This window comes from Phoenix dactylifera, unplaced genomic scaffold (assembly GCF_009389715.1).
Source record: "Phoenix dactylifera cultivar Barhee BC4 unplaced genomic scaffold, palm_55x_up_171113_PBpolish2nd_filt_p 000343F, whole genome shotgun sequence".
NCBI lineage: Eukaryota > Viridiplantae > Streptophyta > Magnoliopsida > Arecales > Arecaceae > Phoenix > Phoenix dactylifera.
The window spans coordinates 514,080-541,494 of record NW_024067803.1 but is presented as its reverse complement, the minus strand read 5'-3'; the positions used below and the strand labels follow the sequence as shown (position 1 = coordinate 541,494).

Below are 27,415 nucleotides of genomic sequence, written 5' to 3'. Positions count from 1 at the left end.
AAGCTTCGTGCAGGGTTCGACGCCAGACGGCGGGCGCAAACCTCGGGCGAGGCAGGCGTCGCGGTGGCTCCTGAAGTAGACCCGAGTCACCGACCCTACTTGCTTTTTCGCCGTGTTATCATTCTGCTGACTCTGTTTTTTTTTTTTTTTTGGCTGAAGATCTGCTGAATGTGCTCGCTGAGTGAGGAGTCCAAATCCCCAAGTCTTTGGTGGAGAAAGCAAGGTTTGGAAACATATCTGCACTATGATGGTTGCTAGAACTCACAGGATAATTCTACTAGGACTCCCCGAAGGATGTATTTAGTCCTCTTACTAGCATAAAACCTCCATAATATACATATAATTTTTTCATTTATTTTTAAATTATTTTTAAAATATAATATAGAAATATAATAATAATATTGAAAATATTGTAGATTTGTCGAAATGATCATCATGCCATTATATCATTGTAATAACTATGATATGAAGTTATGAAGTAAATTACATATATCATTGCTAAAGTATCGATTTTACTAAATTTCAAGATCATGGATGTGTCAGATAATTTGAATTCATGTTAAAACTAAATTATAAACATGTATTGTTATATATAATATTACATATATATTTTTATAACAAATTAAAACTATATTTTTTTATATATGTTTGTTATATATAATTATTATATTATATTAAATAAATAGTGAATGTTAGATATATCTATATCAGTTGTTATATTTTTAATTATTATAGTACCTATATAATATATTAAAATCATTATTCTAAAGTATGTAATTGTTTGCTTATATGTTTAGCATCAGCTCTCTTGTCCTATTGATTTAATTGATACATGACTCTCATTTTATTAATGATAATATGGAATGTGAGAAGAATTTAAATTCCATTATTGATAATAGTATTCACATGGTGAGTAATTAAAAACCACCATGGTATAGTCCATAATTAATTAATTGATCCGATTGAGGATAATAAAGAATTTTCTCAATATTCTCAACTTGAATATCTAAAAAAAAATTAGAGAAAAGAAAAAAAATTGCGAAAGCAGAATTTATATCCCATTTTCTTTCATTCATGATCCATATACGATACACTGAGGTACATAGCCCTTATTTACAATAGTAGTAAGGTCCTCTTTTATACAATTTGGATTAAATTCCTTTTCCAGTTCAAATAAATTTAGATTTCCAAAAATAAATATGACAAGTAAAAATAATTATAAAAAAATAAAAAACTCTACATAAGGTAAATCTCAATTTCTATATTAATTTTATCTTTTATTGCTTTATCTAATTTTTCACGTATTAGGAGATATGCTCGATCAAATTTTTTTCTAAAAAGGAAACTTTCTGTTTGATTGGCCTATCTCGGTGCCAAAATTCATATTTTCTGCACTTATCGCCTTCTTGCCTTTCCTTGGCTGGTACTTCACTTTGCTTCTCATGATCTTCATTCTAGCTTCTCTAATGTCTTCAATTTCGAAGAGTTTTAGCTTCTTTCGAATACTCCTTTAGAGACCTCTGACGTACCTAATAAAGACTGCATAATCATTAATTGAGTTTTCGAGTAAGATAGCTTGCTTGTAAAACTTGGTAGTATAGTTTAGGATTGATTGATCATACTTCTGTTGCAGGTACCACTACTTGATTAATTAATTTTCTCATAGTCGATTGGATAGAATTGCTCCTAGATTAGGCTCCTGAAAAATGCTCTACGTCAAGTTAGAAAATATCAGTGTTCCTCACGTACGAATTTCACCAGATAAGGACATAGCTGAAAAGCTTGAGGTGGGCAAAAGTTACTTTTTGGATGGTAAATAAAGTTTCGAACTAGTCTAGCCAATTATCCAGTTTTTCTACATCGACAACTCTATCGTATACAAGGATCTCGATTAAAGCTTCGATTTTGAAGGGTTAAAGAGGAGGATTCTTAGTGCCTGCAAGTTACTTATCCTCCTCACTGAATGGCATATCTTTTATCTCGAAACATAGAAGTTAGCTTCACAATAAGAGAAGTTGGTGTTTATGCTGAAAGTATCACCAATAGAAGTATGATTTTGGTGAGTTGGATAATCTTTTCTAGTTATGTGAGACGATCCTTCATCTTATCATCTATACCCGCATTTATCTTAAATATACTTTAAGCATGGATAGCATTTCTTCTATTTGCTTGTATTTTTTGCACACTTGGACCACAAACTAAAATCTCCAAAGATGTGGAGGAGTGGAACTTCGATACCAGCATGATCCGATCAGAAAAAAAAAGAATTTCTCAACCCGTTTAACTCGAATCTCTCAAAAAAAATTAATAAAAAATTATAAAAATAGGATTCATGTCCTCTTTTTCTTTTATTCATGATCGATATGTTATAAACTAAGGTACATATCCCCTATTTATAATATTAGTGAGGTCCTCCCTTACACATTTCAGATCGAATTCTTCTTTTAGTTTGAATTAGACCAAAAATAAATATGATTAGCAAAAATAATCAAAAAATAAAAATCCTACAAAAGATAAATTTCGATTTCCACATCAATTGTCCTGTATCATCCCACCTAATTCTTTATAGGTAGAGAGATAAGCTCGGTTAATTTTTTTCTCAAAAAAAAAGTTTTGTTTTAACCGGCCTATTTTGGGATCCATGCAATGAAATTTCAGCTCATTTTAACCTCTTTAGGAAACATTTGGTATGGGTGATCATCCCAAGATCAAGGATGATATAGATAAATATGACGAGATTATTATTTTTGGTTGTACCATAGTGATCATATGTAACAGTGATCCCAAATTATCCTCACTCCTCAAATCACAACCCAATCCAGTGATAGGATGCCCATCCTTGAGGTCAGAAATCTAAGATTACCCTACGATAGTAATCTTAGGCCAAAAGTTGAGGACAAAATTGTCCCTCAATCTAAAAAAAAAAGGTATATCAATACACCACTTATATACTATATCAATATTACATATAATATAATATTGATACTATATATATGATATTTATGAAATAGGATATTGTAATATATTATTAGTCATATTATTGCCATATCATTATTCAATGATAATTTTAAATTATAGTAGAAATATATTATTGTGCTTTATATTATATAATAAAAAATATTTAATATATTACTTCTATGCCTTATTTTTTAATCAAAATAATTATTAGTATTAAAACATAATATTAGTAAAAATATTAATTCTATAATAACAATTAATATATCTTTATAGGATTAATAATTTATATGACTAATAAATATATTTATGCAATACATTAATAATTAATATATACATAAATATATTAATATTTTATTATGATATATTTTATATGATTAATAAATATATTTTTATTGAATATGTCAAAGGTTAGTGCTAAGTCGTAGAACTCAAAAAGTTAGCCTATTTCAAAGAAAAGATCATCTTAATTAAATGCCGTAGGTCTAAGTTACAATCTCTAGAAATTTGACTTATGATTTGGCTTTTCGATATGGCAGATTTTGCTTTCAAACCTTATCTAGCCTTATTTGTAGTGGCAAAAATAGTCCACATTGAGTCTAATGATCATTGTAAATTATTAATATATAATTTTAATTAATGTATTGATTAAATTAATATATGACTTTTACTTTATTAATGATAATATGGAATGTAAGAAGGATTTAAATTTCATTATTAATATTAATATCCACGTAGTAAAAGAAAAGCTCATGGCAAGCAAAGCCTCCATATTAAGAACATTTTTGTAACAAATTAAAATATATTTATTGTATATATTTTCTTTTGTTATATATATTTTTTGTATTATATGAAATAAAGTATGAACGTTGGATATATGTATATCAATTTTCATATAAATTCTTTTGTAATTATTATAATCTTTATATAGCAAATGAAAAACCATCATCCATGGCCTACAATTGTTTGCTTACATTTTCAGTATCATCTCTCATCTCCTATTGAATTAATACATGGCTTTTACCTTGTAATGATAATATGAAATATGAGAAGGATGTAAATTCCATCATTAATAATAATGTCCATGGTGAGTGATTGAAAATCATTATTCTATAGTCTGCAATTAATTAATACATAATTTTAGATAATAAATTGATTAATTAATATATGATTTTCACATTATTCATGATAATATGGAATGCGACAGAGATTTAAATCTCATCATTAATATTAGCATCCACATAGCGAGTGGAGAGCCTCTGGTACCGTTTGTAACAACCTAGGACCTCACCCAAAATGGATAATCGGAAGGTATTATTTGGGTTCCTTGATCCTATATAAGTACCTAAGATCTACCGAGTGAATAACCGATATGGAACTAAACATATACCCGCATGGGTCCTCACATAAGTTTAAACTAGGTAGTTGTGAGTAGGGATAGAATTTAAGGTATACTAGGAAGTCTTACTTTTTATTATCTTGATTCAAATGCACTCATGATCTTATTATAAACTGTGTATATCATGAGCAAGTCCCCTGATTTTCATTATTTTGATATTATATACATGTAATCATATTCATGATTTTAGAATCAATTCCCTTATTCTTGAATTTTTTTTTTTTATTATTGTTTTGGTACGTGAACTTGATCTAATTTGTTAAAGATTCAGTTAGACTATCCCTCTTTATGGATTCTAACTTAAAATTTAGATTCAAGCTTTTTATATCAATATGTGGTCTACCTTATTAGGAAACTCATTACGATCTCAATCCTATTATTGAAATCATGGTAACAAGCCTTACCATCTTGGGCTTGCTCTTATGATTCTAATATTGATCATTTTTTAAAGCCCATCATTATATATTTATCCTTGTGATCACTTGTAGAACTATCCAATTATTTGACTATGAATAAGATAGATCATGATCTTTTAATTATATCTAAGATCCATCATGATGTATATGTCAAACCCATTTCACTTCCAAGCTCTACTCCAAGCAATCGCTTTTAATAATCTACCTTGCTATGAAGATTTAGCATTTTATTATTGATCCTAGTCAATTCTTGATTGAACAAGCATTTAAATCTACATCGTAATTTCAAACTCAAATTCATTTTCAATCATTTTGTTAATGCTAATCTTGTTAACCTATTTCTTAACCTTAGATATGACAAAAGCTTCAGCTAACTATTTTTTCATATGTAAATAGATCTTAATCTAGTTTTCATACTAATGTTGATCATGTGATCGATATTAGGGCGAGATCTGGAATTCAAGTGGGAGATCATGCATTTCTTAAAATAACTCCTACCAAGAATGTGATAAGATTTGAGCTAAGTACGTTCAACTGTTTCTCGGTCTAGGTTCGTTCAAAGGACGAAATTTTTTTTAAGAAGGGGAGAACTTGAGAACTGGTCTAACTAAACTAGCTCTATCAGATCAACCTAGCCAATGTCATAGGAGGTGCCACAATTGTGATCCTCTACCAGGGCAAGGCCAGTGCGGAATGGCTAGGGTTGGCGCAAAACCGCCACCTAGCAGCTCTTACCCATGGTTAGGATTATGGGCGAGATCGAAACCGCCGGCAACAAACACTTTATTGAATTAATTTTATTTATCTGTTCTCTTACTTTGCCATTATCATCATCTCGCCTACCTTCTCAGCCGAGATCCACCCCTCCCTTCTCTCCTAGTGTCACTGGAGTTGTGCCCCAACTCTATGTCGGTCATTATTACGGTAAGTGACCCTCTATTTTCCCCACAGCTGGATAACCACACCCTCGCTCTGCTTTCACGACGCTACTCCTCGAAACAACAAATCCTCCTCTCACTATCATCTTTTCTCCTCCAGCTATGTCTCCTCTTTTCATCTATTGTTGAATTCATGGGCAGTTTGAAAGTGCTAAAATAGATGGTAATATAAAAATTAGGTCTTGACATGAGCAGCTCATGATGCAATGTCATCATAGCTCAAAAGAAGATACATCACATTTTTATTGGTCCGGGCACAAATCAAGCTTACTTGCTGGACTAGCTTTCCTATGTTCTATCCCACCCACTTTTACCATGCCAAGCGACTAGTAGCCTTTCCCAAGTTAAAGAACTTGGATATTTGTTTATGAATACATCAGTTAGAATTGCCTTTGGAACCGTATCATGCAAACACTGGACAAAAGCACTCTATGATCATTTGGATTAGATTTTTTTCAACCGTCGAACAGATAAATTGTTATAGGTCTTACCATGAGTTGTACTCACTCATGGGCCTGGATTTTGTGTTACTGGGCGTTTGGGCTAACCTCGCCATCCTGGTGCAATGAGACAGATATGAATAGAGATTTTTTTTCCCATTCCAAATATCAGCCTGGATGTCTTAACAAAGGGCAAGATGACTCATATGCTGATGAGGCTTAAAGTAAATATGGTAAACATGAAAAGGAGGGAGAGTGAGAGTGGAAAACAATGAATCATAGGTTGGTGGAAAGGATTTTAGATAAAGCTTATCGCGATGCTACTAGTTGGAGACTCTTGCAGTTATTCGCAAGGAAATTTTCCTATTAATTAGTAAGCCGAACTTGGAAGCCGGACTCATAAATCTGAGCAGATATCGAATTTGAAACGTTATACATGAGAACATAAAACGACAAGTTCATCATCACATTCCTAAAATGGTAAGAGGAAGATCGCGGTCTATATCTTTTAGGATTCTTTATCAAAAAGAAATCTTTTAGGATTTGGTATAGACTTGAAGAATCTTCTGGCTGTTGACAAAAATGACAAATTCCTCACCATACAGGAGGAAATTATTGTCAAGTTCATCATCACTTTCCTTAAACATTTCATATAGTATAACACAAGAATGATATCGGCCCGCTATGCGCGGGGAGATATAGAAAATAGAAATGTAATTCTATACGGTGGAGGAATAAATAATTTTTTAAAAATAGAATAAAAAATAATCATAAGTGGAATGTATTTTATAATTAATGACCGCTCCGCGGCACGAACTGGCATTCTAATCCTTCCAATTGCTTTGATTGCCGGTTCCATTGAAGATAATTTTTTAGAATTTTTTCATATTTTAAATTTACATAGAGCTCGGCAAAATTAACTAATAAGAGTTTCTATATTTCTTGAAATAATTAATAAGATCTGCATTTCCTAAAATGATTAACAAATATTAGGCTGACCGGCATGCATTTCTTTTGAGGATTTTTTTCACATGTTAATAAAGCTTGGTAAAAGATAATTAATTTTTTTACATTTTCTATATTAATTAATAAAATTTTCTGCATGTTCTAAAATGTATAAGAAACTTTTAGGTGGAACAAAATATTTTCTTAAATAATTAAGGAGCAAGCTTGTGCAATAATTGTTCCACTAAGATATTTCTAAATATCAGCAATGGTCCGCATGTTATGCACATCACATATCTCAACCATGTAGATCATACGGTGATATCAAATACACAGGATGAACTATAACTGCCTAGTAACATGCCCCATAAATAGTGGAGTCTTTAACGAGCTTTAACCGTCTTTAGTGTGCTTTGAGCTGAAGACATATAGCTTGTTACAATTGGTGTAGGTTGGCAAATGTTGAGGTCAGCAGCCCGATTGATTGCTATGGTTGGTGGCTCAGGTGATGCCGATGTCATCACCTTAGTTAGTTGCTGAGGCCGAGCAGATAAATGTATACCATATTAGGACCATTCGGATTTGGATTGCTAGATGTGTTTCTAAAGTTGGACTCCCTCTAGGTTGACCACAACATGGTTCAAGTTTAACCCAGTCGAAGTTTAAAATAATGGCCTTCTACAATATTACAACCGCTACATTTCAGCAGCTTTTTTATTATGACACATTATACTAAACAGGAGGCTTTTATATTCCCTTCTTCCTTATTAGTCATTATAGTAACCATTGCATAATAGAAAAGGGCCATTACTTTGCATTTCCATTTTTCATCTCAACAAAACAATGGACTTTAAATTTAAATCTAAATGCGAAATGCAAAAATAAATTTTCTTATTTGGACAACAGTAATTTAGTGAAAAATGCTGCAGTTTTTCTACTCTAGTCTGCGATTTTGCTTCATGCTTTATAGGAGCTAATAACAGAAAACATCGCACCTAATAATCCTATTCCAAATATATGCAGTCCTGGTCAAGCTAGCCAAATGACAGCCCTTTATACCGAGTGCTTCCGGAAATAACCGCGGAGGGGGTTCACCGTTTGGCGCACCGACAACCTTGAAAGCAGAATGCTGCCGAGCTACCAACCCTTGGTTGGTACAAAATGTCATAAATAAACTGTTGCTTTGTCATGTGACCATATTTGTTTCATAAGTCAGAATCCTCTCATTTTGGGACAGAACCAGAGAGGTCCATCGTCTTCGAAACAATACCCTGAATTGCATCAGGTGGAACATGCCAATCAAATTTTTCGTTCAAGTAGACTCTATTCATCATGGGGGTCATCTCAGATTGCCGCTCATTCATCTTGTCTCCGATTATCCTTATGGTGTATCTCCAGCATGATGTAGGATATAATTTCTCCCAGTATATAGTCTACAATCATGGTTGTTGTGGGGAGGAGAGGGGGCCTTGAATTTAGTCCCACATCGGCTAGTAGCGGAAATGTTCTATGCCTTAAATGGGGGGTGGAAATCCTTTCCTCTCGAGGCGCCTTTTGAAGGGCAAACCCGTGAGGGCACCAGTCTCCCCCTGTCAGCGCTGGACGCGCGGGCCGGAGCGCTCAAAGCGGACAATACCTCGGGAGGAACGTGGTCCTCTTTCTCTGCTAGCTTAATGTGGGCTATGCTGTTGCGCGAGGCTCCGGCCAAAGCGCCGTCCCCGCAACAGATGGCGCGCCAGGTAGGGGCGCCTCCTCCCTCCATTGACTACCCTTCAGGACTGTGGGGGCCCCCGGCGTTAAAAACCGGCAAGGAACCTTCCCGCTGAGGGGGCTATGTTGTGGGGAGGGGAGGGGGCCTTGAATTTAGTCCCACATCGGCTAGTAGCGGAAAGGTTCCATGCCTTAAATGGGGGGTGGAAATCCTTTCCTCTCGAGGCGCCTTTTGAAGGGCAAACCCGTGAGGGCACCAGTCTCCCCCCATCAGCGCTGGACGCGCGGGCCGGAGCGCCCAAAGCGGACAATACCTCGGGAGGAACGTGATCTTCTTTCTCTACTAGCTTAATGTGGGCTATGCTGTTGCGCGAGGCTCCGGCCAAAGCGCCGTCCCCACAACAATGGTCATTCATGCAAGGCATGATGACTTGTGACTGCATAGGCCTCATCCTATGTAAGTCGCGGTCCATTCTTTGCTCTCTAGTGACACAGGCGCATGTGATTGCAAGCCTCTCCACGTCCGTTCCAAGGTAGAGAGGATCCTAGCTCTTGATTCATTCATACTTTGTAAATCCCTCCAATCGTCTCATGCCACGTTGAAAGCTATGCAGATTTTTTTTTTTTAAATTTACTTAATATTAGGGTTGGGCCTATTGGTTATTAGTCTCGAAACCTTGAGCCCAATCTTTAGCCCAGTAATATCCCTGGCCTAACATGCACTCCTCTCATCACAATCCATCCGTCCGGGGAACGATCAGTTGGGCCACGAGAAACAGAAGCAAACCGACACGGATTCAATCTGGACCGCACGACACCCACATAGTGTTGTGGTCCCGTCCATCCATGAACACTGCTCCGTGTCCCCGCTGCCCGTGCGGGTAGGGGGTGGAAGAGAGAGCAGCGGACGTGCACGCACCTCGCACATGCCTGCGATCTGAGTACCGGTATGGGCCGAGGATGGAAACAAAATCATATCGGCCGAAAGGGAAAGAGCGGTGCCCGGATCTGCTGTCCGGTCCTGGGTCCCACGAATAATTTTATATATCAGAGTTTTTTTTCCAATGAGAATATGCCACGTCATCGAATACTTCGGTTTTTTTTTTTTTTTTTTTTTTTGGAGGGGTGAGCAGGACAGAAGCATGAGGTTCGCCGACATGATCTCACGTTCCCGGCCTCTGAAAGCTCGTTGGCTACGTGATGAAAAGGTGGCCGTCATGTCCTTTCTCAAATGCTAAAAGGGACCTATTCGAAACAAACCCACAAGGTGTTCTTTGCTTTAAATCATTACAAAGGCATTGGGTCCCATCTATATGGGTGGAAGAGTTCTAAAAGGGTGGTATGTCTGGTCTTTCTTCAACAGATCTTATAATAATCATGTAATTTTTTTATTTTTTTTTGGAGGTTGCGGGTGCACAGGGTCACGAGAGCAGGACCGTGACATCCTCTGCTCATAAGTGGAGGCAGCCTGTTCCTATGAAAACGTTAAATACAAAAGAAGAGAATTAAAAGGAGTGCATGCATGGATATATCATGGAGGGAGCATCGTGTTTGGTACCCGCAAAAACGCCACTGCTGTCTGACAGTAGAGCTTGTAGGAGCTGATATGATTCCCTCTTCAACGAATTCACGCCACTGCCCTCTCCGGACCTTAGCGGTTAGGCCAATTACCAAAGTTCCCCTTGAGCTTTAGCAAAAAAAAAAAAAAGTTCCCCTTGATAGGTGAGTGATTTCTTAGGCTCGGACTCACCGCCGTATGCCGTAATAATGGAGGAGGAATGGCACAAAGAGTGGAGTAGTGATCTATGGATTCCCACCCCGTGTCATACAATAAAAGATTAAGCCTGATTACTCGAACTAATCAAAATGCTTAATTGGTAGTATTTTCCTTCCTGTAAACTAAAAGTTGGATTAACAATAAGGGCCCTAGGAGTATACCCTACGCAAGCATGGTCAAAACTTTGTATTGTGTCCTGCTTCTTAATTAACTTATTCTTTCAGCTTTTTTTGTACAGATTTCTTCTCAAAGTCCCGCTCTTAAACTATTTAACTAAGGAGTCAAGCATCACATGGGTACGCAATTGGACATATCTGGCAGCATGTTTCTTAATGATAAAAAATTCAATAATTTTAGATACCTTTTGTTTCAAAGTTAACCAATAGAAGAGGCATAGTAAATTTTCTATAATAAAAGACAAATTTAGGTTTTAGTAGTTCATTAGGTTAGAGAGAATGGTGTTTAGCAGTTCTTACAATCAACCAACTATTTTGGACTTTTGGAGATCGCAAGATTAATAAGAGTTTTGTTTTTTTATTACTCCGAGCTGGCAACCTTCCGATGCGGCGGGACCACCAAAACGAACGAGGCAACGGACACTTGCTCTGGCCATTCAGCAATTAAGCCCAACGACCATGGGCGTTTTTGGAATCCCCGTGGCCATCTCCCCATGGCGTGGGACCCCCACCCCTCGAGAACATAAGAAGAGCTGAGGAGCCCTTCCGCTTCCTCCACTTCTTCTTTCTCTCTAAAGAAGGAAAGGAAGAGTAGAAGAAGAAAAGATGAGCAAATCCCCAATATTCCCAATGCCGGAGCCCCAGCATTACAGCGACTACGGCTTCGATCCCCAGATCGGCTACTTCCAGGTTCATCGCCTAACTGCTCCGTTTTCTTCTCCTCATTCTAGCCCTCACTTTTCTTTTTTTTCCTGAATTAAAGGTGTTAGAGGAGGCACGGAAGCACGGCAAGAGGAGCGAGGCGCGGTCGCTGGACGCGCTCCACTTCAAGCTCCAGAAGCCCATCTCCAAGGACGAGGCCAAGTCCCGCAAGAAGCGCCGCTGGTGGTGGAAATCCGCCCTCTTCTTCTGGAAGCGCGCCAAGGCCGGTGAAGACGATGACGTTGGGTCCGGTTACCGCCGTCCGAAGAGCTACTTCTCTCCTTACCGGGAGGTATCCGGACCGGTGTACGCGACGGAGAGCGCGGGGTCGAGCACGCCGTGCCGCACCAGCCGGCCCAGCTCTGGGCCGCTGGCTGCGGCGGAGGTCGGGGCGGCGGGGATCCCGTATCTCAGTCTCCGGGATCTTAACGTCGTTGACGGCCACCGGTTCTCCGCCTCCGCCGCCGCCCCGACGCCGATGCCCATCTACCTCGTTACCTGAGTGCCGGCACCGTTCGATCTCTCTCTCTCTCTCTCTCTCTCTCTCTCTCTCTGGTTTTTCCTTTTTTATCTGTTTTTCTGTTTTTTTTGGTGGGTCGTGGCTTGATATCCTCATAATTGGGGTTTGGTTTTTGTCTAAAAGACCGAAAAGGGAAGCTTTTTTTCGCCACATTTTTCTGAGTTATCGAGTTGCTTTCGCTGTGTCTTCTCCCATTTGCTCGCCGCGTCTCTTTCGAATCTCTGAGTGATCTGTTTCGGTTGTGGTAACGGCGATGAGTTCAAGCTCCGGTCACCACGAATGAGAATAACCAACGTCGACTCTCTCGAATCTCTGAGTGATCTGTTTCAGTTTTCGTAATGGCGATAGGTTCAAGCTCCGGCCACCACGAATGAGAATAACTAACGGAGTAACGTTTCATTTAGCGGGTTGGTGTGCTCTTATTACGCGCGGCCTTGCGAACTCGGGTTGGGTTGCAATCCCGGCTGGATCAGGATTTGGGACTGCAATTAAAATAGTTGCCGTGGAGTCAACGGCGCAGGCTTTTGAACGATGACTTCTGTAAAGGTCACTAGATTTGAGCCTTTTTCAGGCGCGTGACTTGGCCCTCGAGAGAAGTCATATCGTCTCGTGTTTGGGGTGTGAATATAAGTAATAATTACTCTTATTTTAACAATAACTTCTTGCAAAGGCCTTCATAGATTATTATATTACTCAATCTGTTTTATTCGTAATCATCGATCTCTGAATGTTTGTAATCCCGTTACTATCTTTGATATTCATAATATACTTTTTTAAAATTAATAAAATAGAATAATATAATTTTTTAACTCTGTCTATTTGAGTAGAAACCAGGAAATTTGGAAGCTTAAAAGGGTCGAGGCTCCAAAGCAAGATTTATCCCGAACTGGTGATCCAACGGCTAGGCAAGCAAGAGTTGGATACATTACAGTAATCGCAAAAAATAGGCTTAATGCTTCCAGGGTGATTGAGTGGGCACAATGCTGGGCTTAAAAAGACGCGCTTGCCTATGCTTCACAGGATTCACGGGAAAGAAAGAAGTCTTCGATAATCATACTGAGCTTGATTTTGAGGGAGGCCTTCTGAGAAGAACAAAACCATTTGCATGTTGAAGGGGATAGACGTGCTGCCCAGAATCATTAAAAAAATGTCATTTTGCCTTTTTTTTCTTAATGCAAGTTCAGTAGGATATTAAGATACAAAACTTGGGCTCTCATGAAATGAATTCATGGGTCACCCTCTCTCTCTCTCTCTCTCTCTCTAAAACAAAAAAGGGAAAGAAAAAAGAAAAATAGGATACATAACTGAAGGAGGGTTAAAAAGAGTTAAGATTACTACTGAACTATCAGCTTCAGCACTATAGTACTGAAGACAAACCAAACTGCATGACGTCTTAAACTTATCAGCGATCATTGAAAGGGACCATGTTTCTCAAGAGTTCGACCCTCCCTTTTTATCTATCAAGCAAGCTGCACTGAATACGAGTTGGTTCACAGAATGACATGCTTAGTCTACGTACGCAACAGCAGTTGCTTTGGAATATGTTGGATATAACACTGCTATTTAACTTATGATGTATAATCAATCTCCCTTGGCGTGCCAGAACTTATATTAGCCGCAAAGTGTTCATGTCACACGGCCTTCCACACAGGAACCAACATTTTCAAAGGAGGTTGCAGTTCCTGCAGGTTTCATTCAAGCTCTTTAAAAATTATAGCAGCTGCCCAGAATGCTTGACGTAGTAATGTACTTATGAATAATGAGACAGAGAACAAACATTTACCTTAAAAAAAGTAACATAAGTTCATCATGCAGAATCAAAGCCAAACTCCAGCAAGAAGGTACACGAGTCACTCATTCATTTAGCACTGTCCCCAGAATATTCACAATTGGGACATAGTGGTGCACAATCCTCCCACTTAATTAGAAAAAAGAAAAAATTGGTGTTAGAAAACCATGTAATAAAAGAAGCATGTCTGTAAGTGCAGGATGGTGGCTGATCCCAAAAAATGAAGGCACTGTGTATAACATGAAGTAATGGTTCAAAAGTATGGCCATGTAGAACCGTCAATTAAGTAAAGGTGGCATCATGACCATAATTCTGTTAGAAGCCTACTAATAGAAGATGGTAATAGTGTATATACGTTTTCAAACTATGACTAGCAGTATTGCTGTTTCTTCCTTAATAATGTCAAACTGAAGCAGTGCAAATTGGAGCATATGGAAAATGGAAAATGGAAGGATTTAAATGCAATATGAACATGATACAAAGAAGTTAACACTATATGCATAAGATCACCATTGCTGCAGGATAGGCAGATTGCATTCAATCACTTCTCTAAATTCACTATGAATTGAGATTATTGCTTGGAGAGCTAAATCAATATGATATTTGATAATAAAATCAACTAAGTGCAGCAACACGATAAAGTAGGAGAAATGAAAGTCACACGTGATAATGATGGTGGACAAAGTTGCAGTTGATCTCAATAAACTCAATCAGTTTAAACTAAACTCATTTATATAGCCATTGTCTCATCATACTAAGGGGATGTTAACATGGAGGTGTGCTTCCCTAAATATATATAAAAAAGTAGACTCGGAGAGTTAAACAAAAGTCAATGATCTTTTATTTATTTAATAAGTCAGAGAAAAATAATATTGTTACAACTATATATTGCTGAAATTAACCTTTTTATCTTGATTGCAAAAAAGAGGTATAAATCAACTAATCACAGAAAAATATTTATTTTTTTTATGCCAGACCAATATCAGTTTGGAATGCATGATCTAGATAAAAGTATAAAAAATTCTTCTGTAGACAAAGTTCGATCTCCTAGAATCTGTCTTAAATGGATGGAGGAAGAGGCTGAGTGCAACAGTAAGACTCCTATTTATCTGTTACATGAAATTAAAGGTTCTCAAAACTTTCTGTGCTCTCTTAACAGCCACAGAAATAACTGCTACAGTCACACAGTACTATTAATTTGAAATCCAAGCTGTCTAGAAGTAAGGAGCCTCAGAGGTGTGTATTGTTGGTTACCATGTACTTTGGATCAAAGCATTGACTTTGATAAACAAAATTGATTAAATAATTATAATGATGAAAAGAAAGAAAGAGAGGACTGCAACACAATGCAAGCTTCCATGTACATCAAAACTCACCTCCAAAAATGAGTTTCAAGTGGCACTCCAAATGTTCGCATAATCACCGCATACTCTGTATGATTCAAACGAGTTCTTAAAATCAGCAAACAAGATCTGAGCGGAAAATACTTGCATCATTACTATCTATATAAACTAAAAGAGAATAAAACTAAGAATGGACTTCTATTGATGTCAACCTAACACATAGGCAAGTACAACAAACTGAAACCATTTAAAATGTGGCCCATCATTTCAATAGAATGTATAAGATGTACTCAATCACACCACACATTTGATATAAGGCATGTTGGTTACTGTTCACTGCAACACCAGATACTATAACAAAGGAATATAGTACACAACTTATTTTGGCTTCTACAATATGCTTAGTTAATTCAAGAAGAGGAGTGATATCAAGTGCGGAGCAAGACAGACTTGTTCAGCAAAACCACCATGACAAGGTTTCAACATATCACCTTTTTTAACTGGCTTGGACTGCATACATTTGGCAAGGAGAGAACCCGACAGAGTAGTCCAAAAAGAGCTGATAGACAAATTTTCTTGTTGAAGTCATGCCATAAACGAACTTCATAGCAATGACAGCAGTGTTGTACTAGCACACTTAAGCAAGACTATGCCTATGATATCTTAAAACTAGTTTGGGCTTATATTATGGCAGTACAGTCATAGGTCTCATTCCACAAAATGCAATGATAAGGCAAATGGTACAGGAATGCAGCAGAGTGATAACTCGGTACCTTTACCAGTAAAGTACGACAGCTAATAGCAAAAATATGAGGATGCAAGCATATAATAAAAGAACTCATGTTTTTCTCCTCTCGATGAAGATATCATGAACATCAATTACTAGAAGGCTGCGTCTGGTCGTGATGATTCCAACTGTATTTGTTATGAGAAACTGAAAGATAAGGCATGCTATACCGCTCAATGTAGACCCAGATTAGACTACCTCTAGCTTATACTGGTGCCATGTATAACGGCAAAAGGTTGAGAATGAATTAAAAATTATAATCCAACAGGTCTTTTCTCAAAGCTTCTATTAAAATAGCTCGCTGGATAAAGAAAGGCAGTGATATTTCTAGGATATGATCTGCTTGAGAAAAGCACTTAGCAATTCCAAATTAATAGAATTATATTTAGATATAACGCATACGTGCATAAAAAGTTATAAGTTTAATACAAATACTATCTTATTATGAAATAGTGAATAGCTACAGATAACATGTGAAGAATCACCAAATTACTTTTGTCTAGAGGTGATCACGGGCCTTCTGGCCCGCCCAGCCCGCCCGGCCCGGCCCGAAATTTTTCGGGCTTGGGCATTGAAAAAGGGCCCGTTGGTCGGGCCTGGGCAGGAAAAGCGGCCCGACCAAAAAAATCGGGCCGGGCCTGGACACTTAAAAAAAAAGCCCGATTCGGCCCGGCCCGACTATAAAATACTGATAATATTTTTTAAAAAAAAATAAACCCTAAAACTAAAACTAAATCCTAAACCCTCCCCTCCCCTCGCTGAGAGCCGCCGCGACCAACCCCCCCACCCAACCCCCCCTCCCCCAAACCCCCCCCCTTTCCGTCGCTGAGAGCCGCCGCCGCCCCCCTTCCTTCGCCGAGAGCCGGCGCCCCCCCTTCCTTCGCCGAGAGCCGCCGCCCCCCCTTCCCTTCGCTGAGAGCCGCCGCCCCCCTTCCTTCGCCGAGAGCCGCCGCCCCCCCTTCCCTTCGCTGAGAGCCGCCGCCCCCCCTTCCCGTCGCTGAGAGCCGCCGCCCCCCTTCCCTGGCTGAGAGCCGCCGCCCCCCTTCCTTCGCTGAGAGCCGGCGCCCCCCCTTCCTTCGCCGAGAGCCGCCGCCCCCCCTTCCCTTCGCTGAGAGCCGCCGCCCCCCTTCCTTCGCTGAGAGCCGGCGCCCCCCCTTCCTTCGCCGAGAGCCGCCGCCCCCCCTTCCCTTCGCTGAGAGCCGGCGCCCCCCCTTCCTTCGCCGAGAGCCGCCGCCCCCCCTTCCCTCGCCGAGAGCCGCCCCCCCTTCCTTCGCCGAGAGCCCGACTCGGAGAGGGAGAGGTAGGGGGGGGAGCGGGAGAGCTCGGAAGTTCCGAGTCGGAACTCGGAGAGGGAGAGGTGGGGGGGGGGAGCGGGAGAGAGGGAGGGAGGTCGGGTCGGGCCTGTCGGGTCGGGCCTATCCGGTCGGGCCTGTCGGGTCGGGCCTGGGACCAGATTTATAAGGTCGGGTCGGGTCGGGCCTGGACAAAAATTTAAGCCCGACAGTCGGGCCGGGCCGGGTCTGGGCATAGCCATCGGGCCTAATTTCTGCTGTGGAGCCTGGCCCGAGCCCGGCCCGACCCGGGTTTTGATCACCTCTACTTTTGTCAGAATTCAAATACTATAGAAATAATAGCAAGCTGGCAAGTGGCAACATCAGCAGAAGTAATCAAGGAAATGATATAGAACCAACTTTGCTGTGAAAGTGTTGAAATGGTAGATTATATAATTTAGAAAGAACAATTTTCACATTATAAGCATTCATCAGTGATCAAATAAAATAAATACTAGCTACCTAAGATGGCATAAACAAGTTGCCAAACAACATTAACATTTCACACTACTGGTCAATGACCGTCAACCAAACAGGCACAATCATGACATCTATAATGCATGTATTACATTGATATAATAATACTCAGTGCACCATTTTATCATTTAAAAAGTGTCATGCCTAAGACTTTATATTTAACACAGCAAATTAAGCAGATAACCTGTAACAAATTTAAGGATTTATGTAAGCTCCTATATGGCATTCACCTATTGGCCAAGTTAGAGTTAGAGAGAGAGAGAGAGAGAGAGTTTCAACCCACAATATAATCTAGTAGATTAAGTGTTTTCTAGGTAGAATACATAATATGCAAAATAACAGTGTAATACATAATTTTTATGTTGTGCGAAGGAGAAAGACATGACCAAGTCAAGAATATAAGTCTCAGTAGATTAATCCATAGGATAAATGCATGCGGTACCATAACTCAACATAAGAAGAAAAGTACAAGAGCTGATGCGAAAATTATTGTATAACTAGCTGAAACCTTACTGATCTTCAGGTTATAAGTAAATCACTCTTGCTACAAGTACCACCTTCCTTGCTTACAAAGGACAGGGCGGACAAACCAGGAGATTTGAGCTCAAAGTGGTTTCCCTTTTAACTTATATAAGGTTACAAATTTTGGATTTTCTTTAAGCCCTCAAAGACAGTTAATTTGCTCTATAACACAACTATGGTGACTGTAATAAGATTTCCATAGCCTATAACCAATAAAAGAATTAACACTATTGCTAGTCAGAATAGGAGAAGAATTTCCCAGATAGTCCACAAAGGCTTGCTGCAATGGCCAGCCTACAGCCCTCTTAATCAAATCTAGTCCTCAAGAACACCTATGCAGTTGCCAACTAGCCAAACAACTGCTCCTGACTGTCCTACTTTGACTTCCAAACTAAAACCTGCCTGAATCAAAAGAAAAAAGAAAGAAACAAGGAAGAAAAGGGAATATAAATAAGAAGTCCAAGAAGTCCGATCTGAAAACAAAATGACACCTAACAAGACAATTAGTCATCTAGAGAACTAAACATAGAGTACCAACTTGATGCCTCATTTAAAATCCTAGGGGTTAGACCACATTAAAGAGATAGCTAAATATATTAAAAAAAATCACACATCTTGAAAGAAGCAGATGAATCAATGTCAAATAAATCAGTAAAAGACAAGATCAGGTTCAAATGTAATTACAGATATAGTAACTAATAAAAATCACAAAAATTATTGCATTATGATGGTGATGCAGAGTCATTTCAATACAAAATACACACACAGTTCTCATTCAAGCAGATAAAAAGTGACAAGCTTTCCTTGTATAGTATCATGACTTTAGCACTTTGATGACATATGGATATCTCCTCAAAGCTGGCATATGAAAAGAAATGAAAAAGAAAGCGATATTAGCAAGTAAAATAACATCCAAATTCAACACTCTTAGGACGTGTTTTCTTAATCACAAAGTAAATTCTAATAAAAGAAATTTGCTCTTCATATATTTCTCTTTCTAATTTGACCTATCTGAATGTAGCTACAGCTGAACCTTCCCTTATCAATTAATCAATCAAAACTTGGAGGATGTATCAAATCTTATGATAACTAGAATTGTTAGCTAAGTTCAAATATGACTCAAATAATTCAAGAATTCAGTGACGTATTTACAATGACTTGTATTTAGAATCCTGCACACATCCACAGCTTACTTCTAGAACATACACTGAAAGATAAAATGCAAGGATAATGAATACAGAAACATAGAGCATGAATAGATGAGCCTCTTAACATAATGCACTAACCTAAATTGCTAATTATTGTCCCAATAAATTCTGAACTCTGAACTATCTCTTGGCTATTGATTTGTCAACTGTCTTGGCAACTAGAAAAATATGGTCTAACTTTATTCCATAAACAAATTCCCTGATGAAATACTATATGACCATCAACTAGCCAAAAGAAGCATTCCATGAACTGATTCGGTTCTGCATTCTAACATGCCTGAGGCAGCTATCACTAAAGAGACATAACTATCATAGCCAATATAAGCAGCTAAAATTTTAGAGGATAGTAAAACACTACTTTACATCTAATGAGAAAAATCATTACTTACAACTGCAGAGGAAAAAGTAGAATTGGACGCCAAGCTCAAAAGTGCCACCCATTAGCACGCCAAAAGCTCTGTGCATTTGCATTAACTCGTGCATCTTTGACCTTCAGAAAGAGCTTGTATGCAGTCTCCACCTTATTCATCTCCAGCAATTTGCTGTTCAGTTTGCTACAAACAACCTTTCCAAGACAAAAGCCTTTTTGCAGTGACTCCTCCACCACAAGCACAGCATTGTCAACCTGCCCTATATTGCAAAGTCCATTGATGATATACTCATAAACCTCCTTATCAGAAGCATAACCACTCTCTTGCATCTCCTCCCAGATCTTCAGCACCATCCCGCATTTACCGAACCTTGAAAGCCTCATCAGCAAAAGCTTATAAGCTTTCATTGACAATTTACAACCTACTTTTTTACTCTTTTTATAAATCATCATAGCAGCATGAGGAGGCCCAAAACTACACAAAGGCTCGATGAAATCAGTAATCATGCCAGTATTAGGGAGAATTCCTTGGTTCAACATCTCATCAAACATTTCAAGAGCATCTGCCACCCTTCTAACTTTCAGGAAAGCACTAATCAATTTGTTATATGTATGAATATCTGGCAGACAATTCTTTTCAGACATATCCTTGTAGTATTGAATACACTTATCCAAATCTCCAACTGAAATAAAATTAGAAATCATCGCATTATAAGCCATGGTATCTGGAGCACAACCATTCTCCTCCATCTTCTCAAAGACATGAACAGCATCATCAGTCTGGCCAGCTCTTCCTAATGCCTCAATAAGGTGACTATATGTAACTGTATCAGGGTTCAATCCTTCAGCCATCATCATTATCCAATAACTCTCTATTTTGTCAACTCTACCAAACTTGGCCCATCCACCGATAATTTCATTATATGACATGTTATCGGAGGGTAATTTTCCTTTCATTCTGTTAAATAAAGAGCTAGCAACCTTGGCATGAGACCGACGACAGAGACACTTAACCAGTATATGGAGTGACTCCGAATCAGATTTAGCTCCAATCTCTTCCAATCTATTGAAAAATTTAACTGCTTTAAAAACTTGTCGAGCCCTCACAAAGCAATCCATTACGATCTCTAAAGTTTCCGAATTGGGTTCGATCCCATTGTTCTTCATCTGAACCAATATTTCTTCCATAAACTCGAAAAATTTTCTTCTTCCCAACGCCTTCAGCATTACATTATAGGTTTCAACGCAAGATGACATATTTGGCTGCTCTACTGCCCAATTAAAGAACAAAACCATCGCCGCACCTCCTAAATTTCCCCTATTCAATACATTTACGAAGACATCCGCCGTGACATCAACACCGGCCGATGACAGGGCGGATTCGACAGCGGATTTCCCTCTGAGCTTCTGAAGGAAAACCCCTCTGAGCTTCTCATCAGCCGAGAGGAGGCGATCCCCAACCCATGTTGGGGTCGATTCTCGAGCTGGATTCGCCGCAAAAGCGCGAGGATTCGAGGGTTTAAGGTCGATCGGGAGGAGATCGGAGAGCTCTTCGAGGACGAATCGCTCGGAGACCGTGGCACGCGATGGTTCGAGGGCACTCGAAGCCTCCTCGAGGAGATCTATGGAGAGAAATCGAGCGGAGGAAGAGGGAGAGAGAGGGTACCTGGTTGCATGGAGAGGGCGGAGAAACCCTAGAAATCTTAAGTTTCGAAACGCCATGGGAGGAGGAGAAGAGAGATCGGTCGCAGTCCCTCAGCTGATAGCGCCCCGGTAATAGATAGTCAGAGAGCGTCCAACCGCTGCGGAAGTCCTTCCAAACAACTGCTTAATTAGAAATGTTAAAAGTCTGTGGAGGTGAAAGGTAAAATATCTGAACTAGTTTCGTCGTCGGGCTTGCCGAGGCTAAACATCTGTGAAGATCTATCGAGACAGCCGCTTTACGAAAATATTATTATGTAAAGGGGTTATATGTAAAATAATTGCTCAAACTAAATTGCCACGCCTAGCAAGGCCGCTTGTCAAGACTAGCTCAAGCTCAGTCTAAGGACTCTTACATATAACACCCTACATAGAGTACATATTGCGTATAAGCGTCTAGTAAACAAGTCATCTGGATAGCCTTGAACATAGATATTAATATTTTATGGTCGTTATACGTAATAAGTGTTTAAACCAAATTTGAACTAGTACCGTCAGGCTGGTTGCCGAGACTAGTTGAAATTTAGTCTAAGCCCTTGTAACTCATATAGTGTACATAGGAGCCTACCAGGCAAAGCATATTTTACTTAGTTTGGGATTTTGAGGCCTTGTGGCTTTTCGAGGCTAGTGCTTCAGCTCAAATGATAGATATGCAAGCATGATTACTTATATATTGTTCTATATCTCCATGAATTTAGAAATTTTTGCTTGTATTGTATCATTTGATCTACGTACCGGAACTGATAATATTCAAGATTATGCATGATTATACATGAAAGATTCTTTTTGGCTCTTTCTTCAACCCTATATCTTTTATCCCTAGGGAGATCTACTACGTATAACTCCGTACGCAGTGTAAGGGTTGTGGATAAGTTAGAAATCATAACGATAAGAACGTCTATTTCTACCAAATCCGAAATTGGGAGTAAAGGCGAAGTTGATTGCTGGGATTAATTCGAATTTAGTGCAGGGTGTTCCACGAACTACCATGTCCAGGCTGTATGCAATCAGTTGTACCCCATGCAGGTTGGCTGAAGAATGGTACATGCAAAATTTTGACCACATTCATTTTAATTTTGATTTAGTGGTTGGAAGTAGAATCTTAATTAGAGGGATTTGTATTGACATGGGATCTATAACGTATAAACACTGAGAAATATAGTACTTTTATTTTTATTTTTTTTTATGATCATGAGCATAGTACCCTTGTTAATGGATTATATGGTGATAGATTGACGGTACTTTATTAAAATCTCAATCGAAAGCGAAAAATAGTCTATGGCCTTCCTATGGTCACAGATATGTATACAGATCTATTAACATGGGTACGCTGCACGAGAAATCTCCCCAAAATCAAACTAATATCATGAGATGCAACTTCTGCTATACGGTATGACAAGCGTTGTATAAAAAAAAAACAGCAATGAGATATCAGGGAAGGCTAAAATGTACATGATGGTTCGGTAAAATGAGAAACTAATCCCATAGCATTACTTTTCGAAATAAGGGTGTAAAATGTACATGATGGTTTGGTAAAAGGCTAAAACTAACACATATCGGGGAAGAGAGAACGTGTGAGACGATAAGAAAGATATTGAGGATAGGAAAGATATTGAAGATGATCTTAGATTACACATATTTTAATAAAACCGCCAGGGTCAAACTCAAGTATAGGTCAATAAAGATCCTCTGGCTTGTTGCGAGGAGGGAATGTTGGTAGTTTGCCTGGCTCAAAGTACCATTTGTCTCCTGCTTTAGAAGAGCAGCCCGAAAGCGAAGTGATGTTCCTATGGTTTCAGTCTCAACTTTGAACAGCGACCATTAAAGACTGGTACAGCCGAGACAGAACAATATGATTCTATTATCACAGCTTGAAGAACAAAGGAATATCCAATAGCTTCCATTCCATGATCTGCTGGTACAGGCATGAACAATATGGCTCACGTATGGATAATACAAAGAACTATATATACTCATGCAACAGGGACTGAAAGATGCAACAAAATATGACCAGGGATTCATCAGTAAAATTGGAGTGAGGCCAATAGCAGGGAAATTCCCAAGAGATGCTGAACTTGAACAGTTAAACCTAACCGAACTAACAAAATGTTGGCGCCGTGGGATCCTTCCAACAAGTCATAATCTAATGATTTACTCAGTGACCACAATATCCAGCACATACAGATTGAAGAATTTTCATGCAATAGTAATTTGGTTTCTTCAAATGAAGCTGCTCCATTCAGATACCAGAAAATATGCATATCAACGCTGAGCAGCTATATTGACAAACATTTTGATTTCAAGGCAAATAAAGTATTCTGATAAGTGACTTGAAACCAAAAATTCATATCAACATATGGTCATCAAACAAACAACCAAATGGCTGTAATGATCAAATACTAAACAGAACTGCTAAACACAAAAACTTGAAATAAACTACAAATAAGTCTTGTAATATTTTTAAGCATCCCGAGACACTTGATTTCTCATGAACAGAAAATTGACATTAGCTCAGACTTCAGATAACTCCTCTCTAGATGATACTACATATGAGACCATATAACCTGTTGAAGTTGAGCTTCACTTCTTTGCTTTCTTAGGTGCCCTACAACAGAGACATAGTGTCAGCACTCAATTCTTCAGTGTTATACTTCGAAGTGGCTGAAGCAAATTATAAACAAAAAATGCATATAAAGTTCTTACTCTGCAGGTTGAGAGACTGGTGCTGCTACTGGTGCTCGCTCAACTGGACCCTGTTTACATTATGGGCAAATAAAGGTGGAAGTCACAATCATGTTAAGAATAATGGTTGATTAAAAATGTTCGCTTTTGGTGCATGCAAATCTTCTTTCAAAGGAACCTAAATCAGCTTACAAGTAACCCAACATATTACACTATGGATCAAATGCTACCGAGTTACAAAAATAATTGACTTATCATGCATCCAACCACTGACTGCAAAAATTCCAAATCCACAAAATAGCATTCTTCCTTAAGGTCACCAACCAAGGGTGATTGGTAGGTGAGAAAATAAGTACTCAACAGGTTTTTCCACAGCTTATTCTCAAACCAACACTTCAAAAGGTATTTGTTCAATATGAAAACCTTTTGCGAAAAAGATTTCTACAATTAAAATTTTCACCTAAAACTGAGAGACATGGAAAGTGTTCCTCATCATCACCTTTAATCTTAACTCACTTCTTTCACTATCGAATACCAACAATGTAGCTAAATTAACGGTTTAGCACAATAAGTTTATAAAAATGGTTCTTAAGCAAGCCAATAAGTGCTGATCCCCTCAGCCAATGAGAGACATTTACTGTAAGTTAATAAAAAATAAGTTCATAGTATACAAGTTGTTTGCTGCTAAAGAATTAGAGCAGCTAGTTGTGTGAACTAACAAGCAGAAACCCTGCCAACAACTGGCAGTAGAGTTGGTTGGCATCTCACCCTCACGGGCTTACCCTTAGGATTCAAATCCTAGGTACCGCTCAACAACAAAAAAGAAAAAGGCAGGAACATCTTTTTCCCCTATAGATGAAAGAAACACCGCATTTGATCATAAATTTCAATATTCAGATATGCAGACTTCATAAAGACACAAATTAACGTGATTTTCATCTCACCTGAGCCAAGCGCTCCTCTCTCCTAGCAAACTTCCTCTCTCTGCTTGCCTTACTCTTGGCCCGTTTGGCTTCAAACTGGTCAGACAAAGTCTTCTCTCTTGCCTTCTCAGCCTTGGACTTGTGAATACTCTCCATAAGCACCCTCTTGTTCTTGAAGACATTACCTTTCACTTTCATATACATGTCATGATACATGTGCTTGTCAATCTTCTTTGATTCCCGATACTTCCGAAGCAAACGCCTCAAAACTCGCATTCTCCTCATCCACAGAATCTTGGTAGGAAGCCTAGCCTCCCTAGTACCCCTGCGCTTACCTGAAGAATTAACAAAATATTAACTAAAGAAACATTAATGAAACTAGACATGTGCTTGCACTTTTCCATCACTTACCATATCCAGAGTGGCGTCCCTTCCTCTTGGCCTCCAAAGCTCGCCGTGCACGAGATCGAGAGTGGATCTTCATGGGCTTCCTGATAATGAATCCATCCTTGACCAACTTTCTAATATTTTGGCCTGCATTTCAAAGCAAAAAAGCAGCATTTTCAATGGTGAATAACGAATAATATTTCATTAACAGGAAAAAGTTTTAATTCAAAAAATTATGGCAATCATGACCAGAAATCTAGGAAAACCACAGCTTCGGAAAGAAACCATTTGACAAAAAAAATAGGCAAGTGAATGGAGTTTCCTTTTATCTTGTTGAGCCAATTTATGCGGTTGTAATGAAAATTAATTTCTAGGTTGTCAGGTCAATTTGTGGGTTTGTGACATAAAGAATAACCCAACAAAGACCATACTTTTTCATTTTCTATAAGTATTTTACCCTTACATTCAATTAACCAAATTAACTATGTGGCAATTGAAGATGATAATTGCTTAATATTTTCTAATTTACTTTGATATGTTTCCAAGAGAGGAGTAAGGTAGTACTACAAAACATGAATATTAACTTACAGTTTCCTCCTGCGTCAATATGTATCTTGAAAATATTAACTACCCACTTGACAATATTATTAAGCATGTAAATGGAAAATAATATGTAGCAAAAAAAAATAAAGATCATGATACGTGATGTGACATAATTCAAGGAATCAAAGGTAAGTTAAATATTACTAAACCTTAAGAAATAGAACAAAGCTGCTGGCATAAAAAAAGGTTGAGCTAAAACAGTTTCAAGGCTCTTAAATGATACGAACGTTTTTCAAACATGAGAATTTAGTCCTTCTGCAAACAACATCAGTCATCTGCAGAACAGCTTCAAGTTCATATTAACCAACGAGCACTAACAATAGAGCCTATCATTCACATGGCACCATGAATGTTCGAACCCCAGTAAAGCACATAACAACATGCCACCATGTGTGTTAACTAAGTCAATCAAATGAGTCATCCCTTGGCGGCAGGTAAGGCAAAGAAGGGGGAAGATAGAACTACTACACTAACTACGGTGCCACATCATTTCAGCTAAAAAATCCATGCCTTTTCAATTCCACCCATCATTTAGTTGAAACAATGATAATACTATTTAATCTTTCAATATTCAACTTCCTAGTAAACACCTATGCATAGGATCCCGCTGTGCCCACCTCAGCCTTACCCAACGAAAAGAAGTTTCTCACATAACAGTAAAACACTTCTTTTCTAGTGTGCTTACATATAAACGATATCAAAACACTTGTTTTTTACCGAATAACGACGTTGAGAAACGAAAACGTATATACCCAGTAATCAAAACAAAGCAATCAGTAAAGAACACTCAAAACCCCTGATCCCTTAACCGGCATCGAAATCAAAAGGGACCTAGCCTCAACATCAAACAACATCAGATTTACTTATTTTAGCCTACAACTGCACCTAGAAACCAAAAAATCAAGCAAATCCATTCATCATAAGCGTAATTGAAGCAAATACAAGGACAAAAACATACACAGATCCATCATCATCACCATCGACAACAACAACAAAACAACAAAAATATCCACATCAAGCATCCGCGATCATCTCAGATCGAGGGATCGTCTCTTAAGCCCTAGCCCTAACCCTACTCCTAGAAGAAGGCAAAGAGCTTACGAGAATTGGCCATGGAGATTTCGTTGACTTCATTGGGATCCAACCAAACTTTCCCTCGCCCGCACTTGAGAACGCTGGAGGCGAGCCGCTTTTGGAGTTTGAGCGACACCATCGCTCTCCTGTCTCTTGCTGTGTTACCTCTGAGGAGAGGAGGGATTGGGGAAATGCGGCGATGGAGTGGGGGTTTTATACGCGGGGGACGGTGCGCTAGGG

The 27,415-nt window shown here is 38.7% G+C and overlaps 3 protein-coding genes across 3 annotated transcripts; 1 reads left to right on the top strand and 2 right to left on the bottom strand.

The window, feature by feature from the left end:
• Positions 1–11,317: 11,317 nt before the first annotated feature.
• LOC120105699 lies at positions 11,318–12,172 on the top strand. Its single transcript, XM_039118388.1, has 2 exons — positions 11,318–11,446; positions 11,520–12,172. Exons 1-2 carry the CDS (start codon positions 11,363–11,365, stop codon positions 11,958–11,960), a joined length of 525 nt encoding a protein of 174 aa, XP_038974316.1. The 5' UTR covers positions 11,318–11,362; the 3' UTR covers positions 11,961–12,172.
• Positions 12,173–12,764: 592 nt separating this feature from the next.
• Positions 12,765–21,622, bottom strand: LOC103711419 (putative pentatricopeptide repeat-containing protein At5g43820). The gene is made up of 4 exons (XM_008797554.4): positions 19,825–21,622; positions 15,144–15,198; positions 13,762–13,896; positions 12,765–13,660 (listed from the first exon to the last, which is right to left on the bottom strand). Exon 1 carries the CDS (start codon positions 21,525–21,527, stop codon positions 19,860–19,862), a length of 1,668 nt encoding a protein of 555 aa, XP_008795776.1. The 5' UTR covers positions 21,528–21,622; the 3' UTR covers positions 12,765–13,660; positions 13,762–13,896; positions 15,144–15,198; positions 19,825–19,859.
• A 2,132-nt stretch (positions 21,623–23,754) lies between these two features.
• LOC103711420 (60S ribosomal protein L19-3) lies at positions 23,755–27,415 on the bottom strand. Its single transcript, XM_039118387.1, has 5 exons — positions 27,203–27,415; positions 25,523–25,645; positions 25,133–25,446; positions 24,210–24,259; positions 23,755–24,111 (listed from the first exon to the last, which is right to left on the bottom strand). Exons 1-5 carry the CDS (start codon positions 27,312–27,314, stop codon positions 24,087–24,089), a joined length of 624 nt encoding a protein of 207 aa, XP_038974315.1. The 5' UTR covers positions 27,315–27,415; the 3' UTR covers positions 23,755–24,086.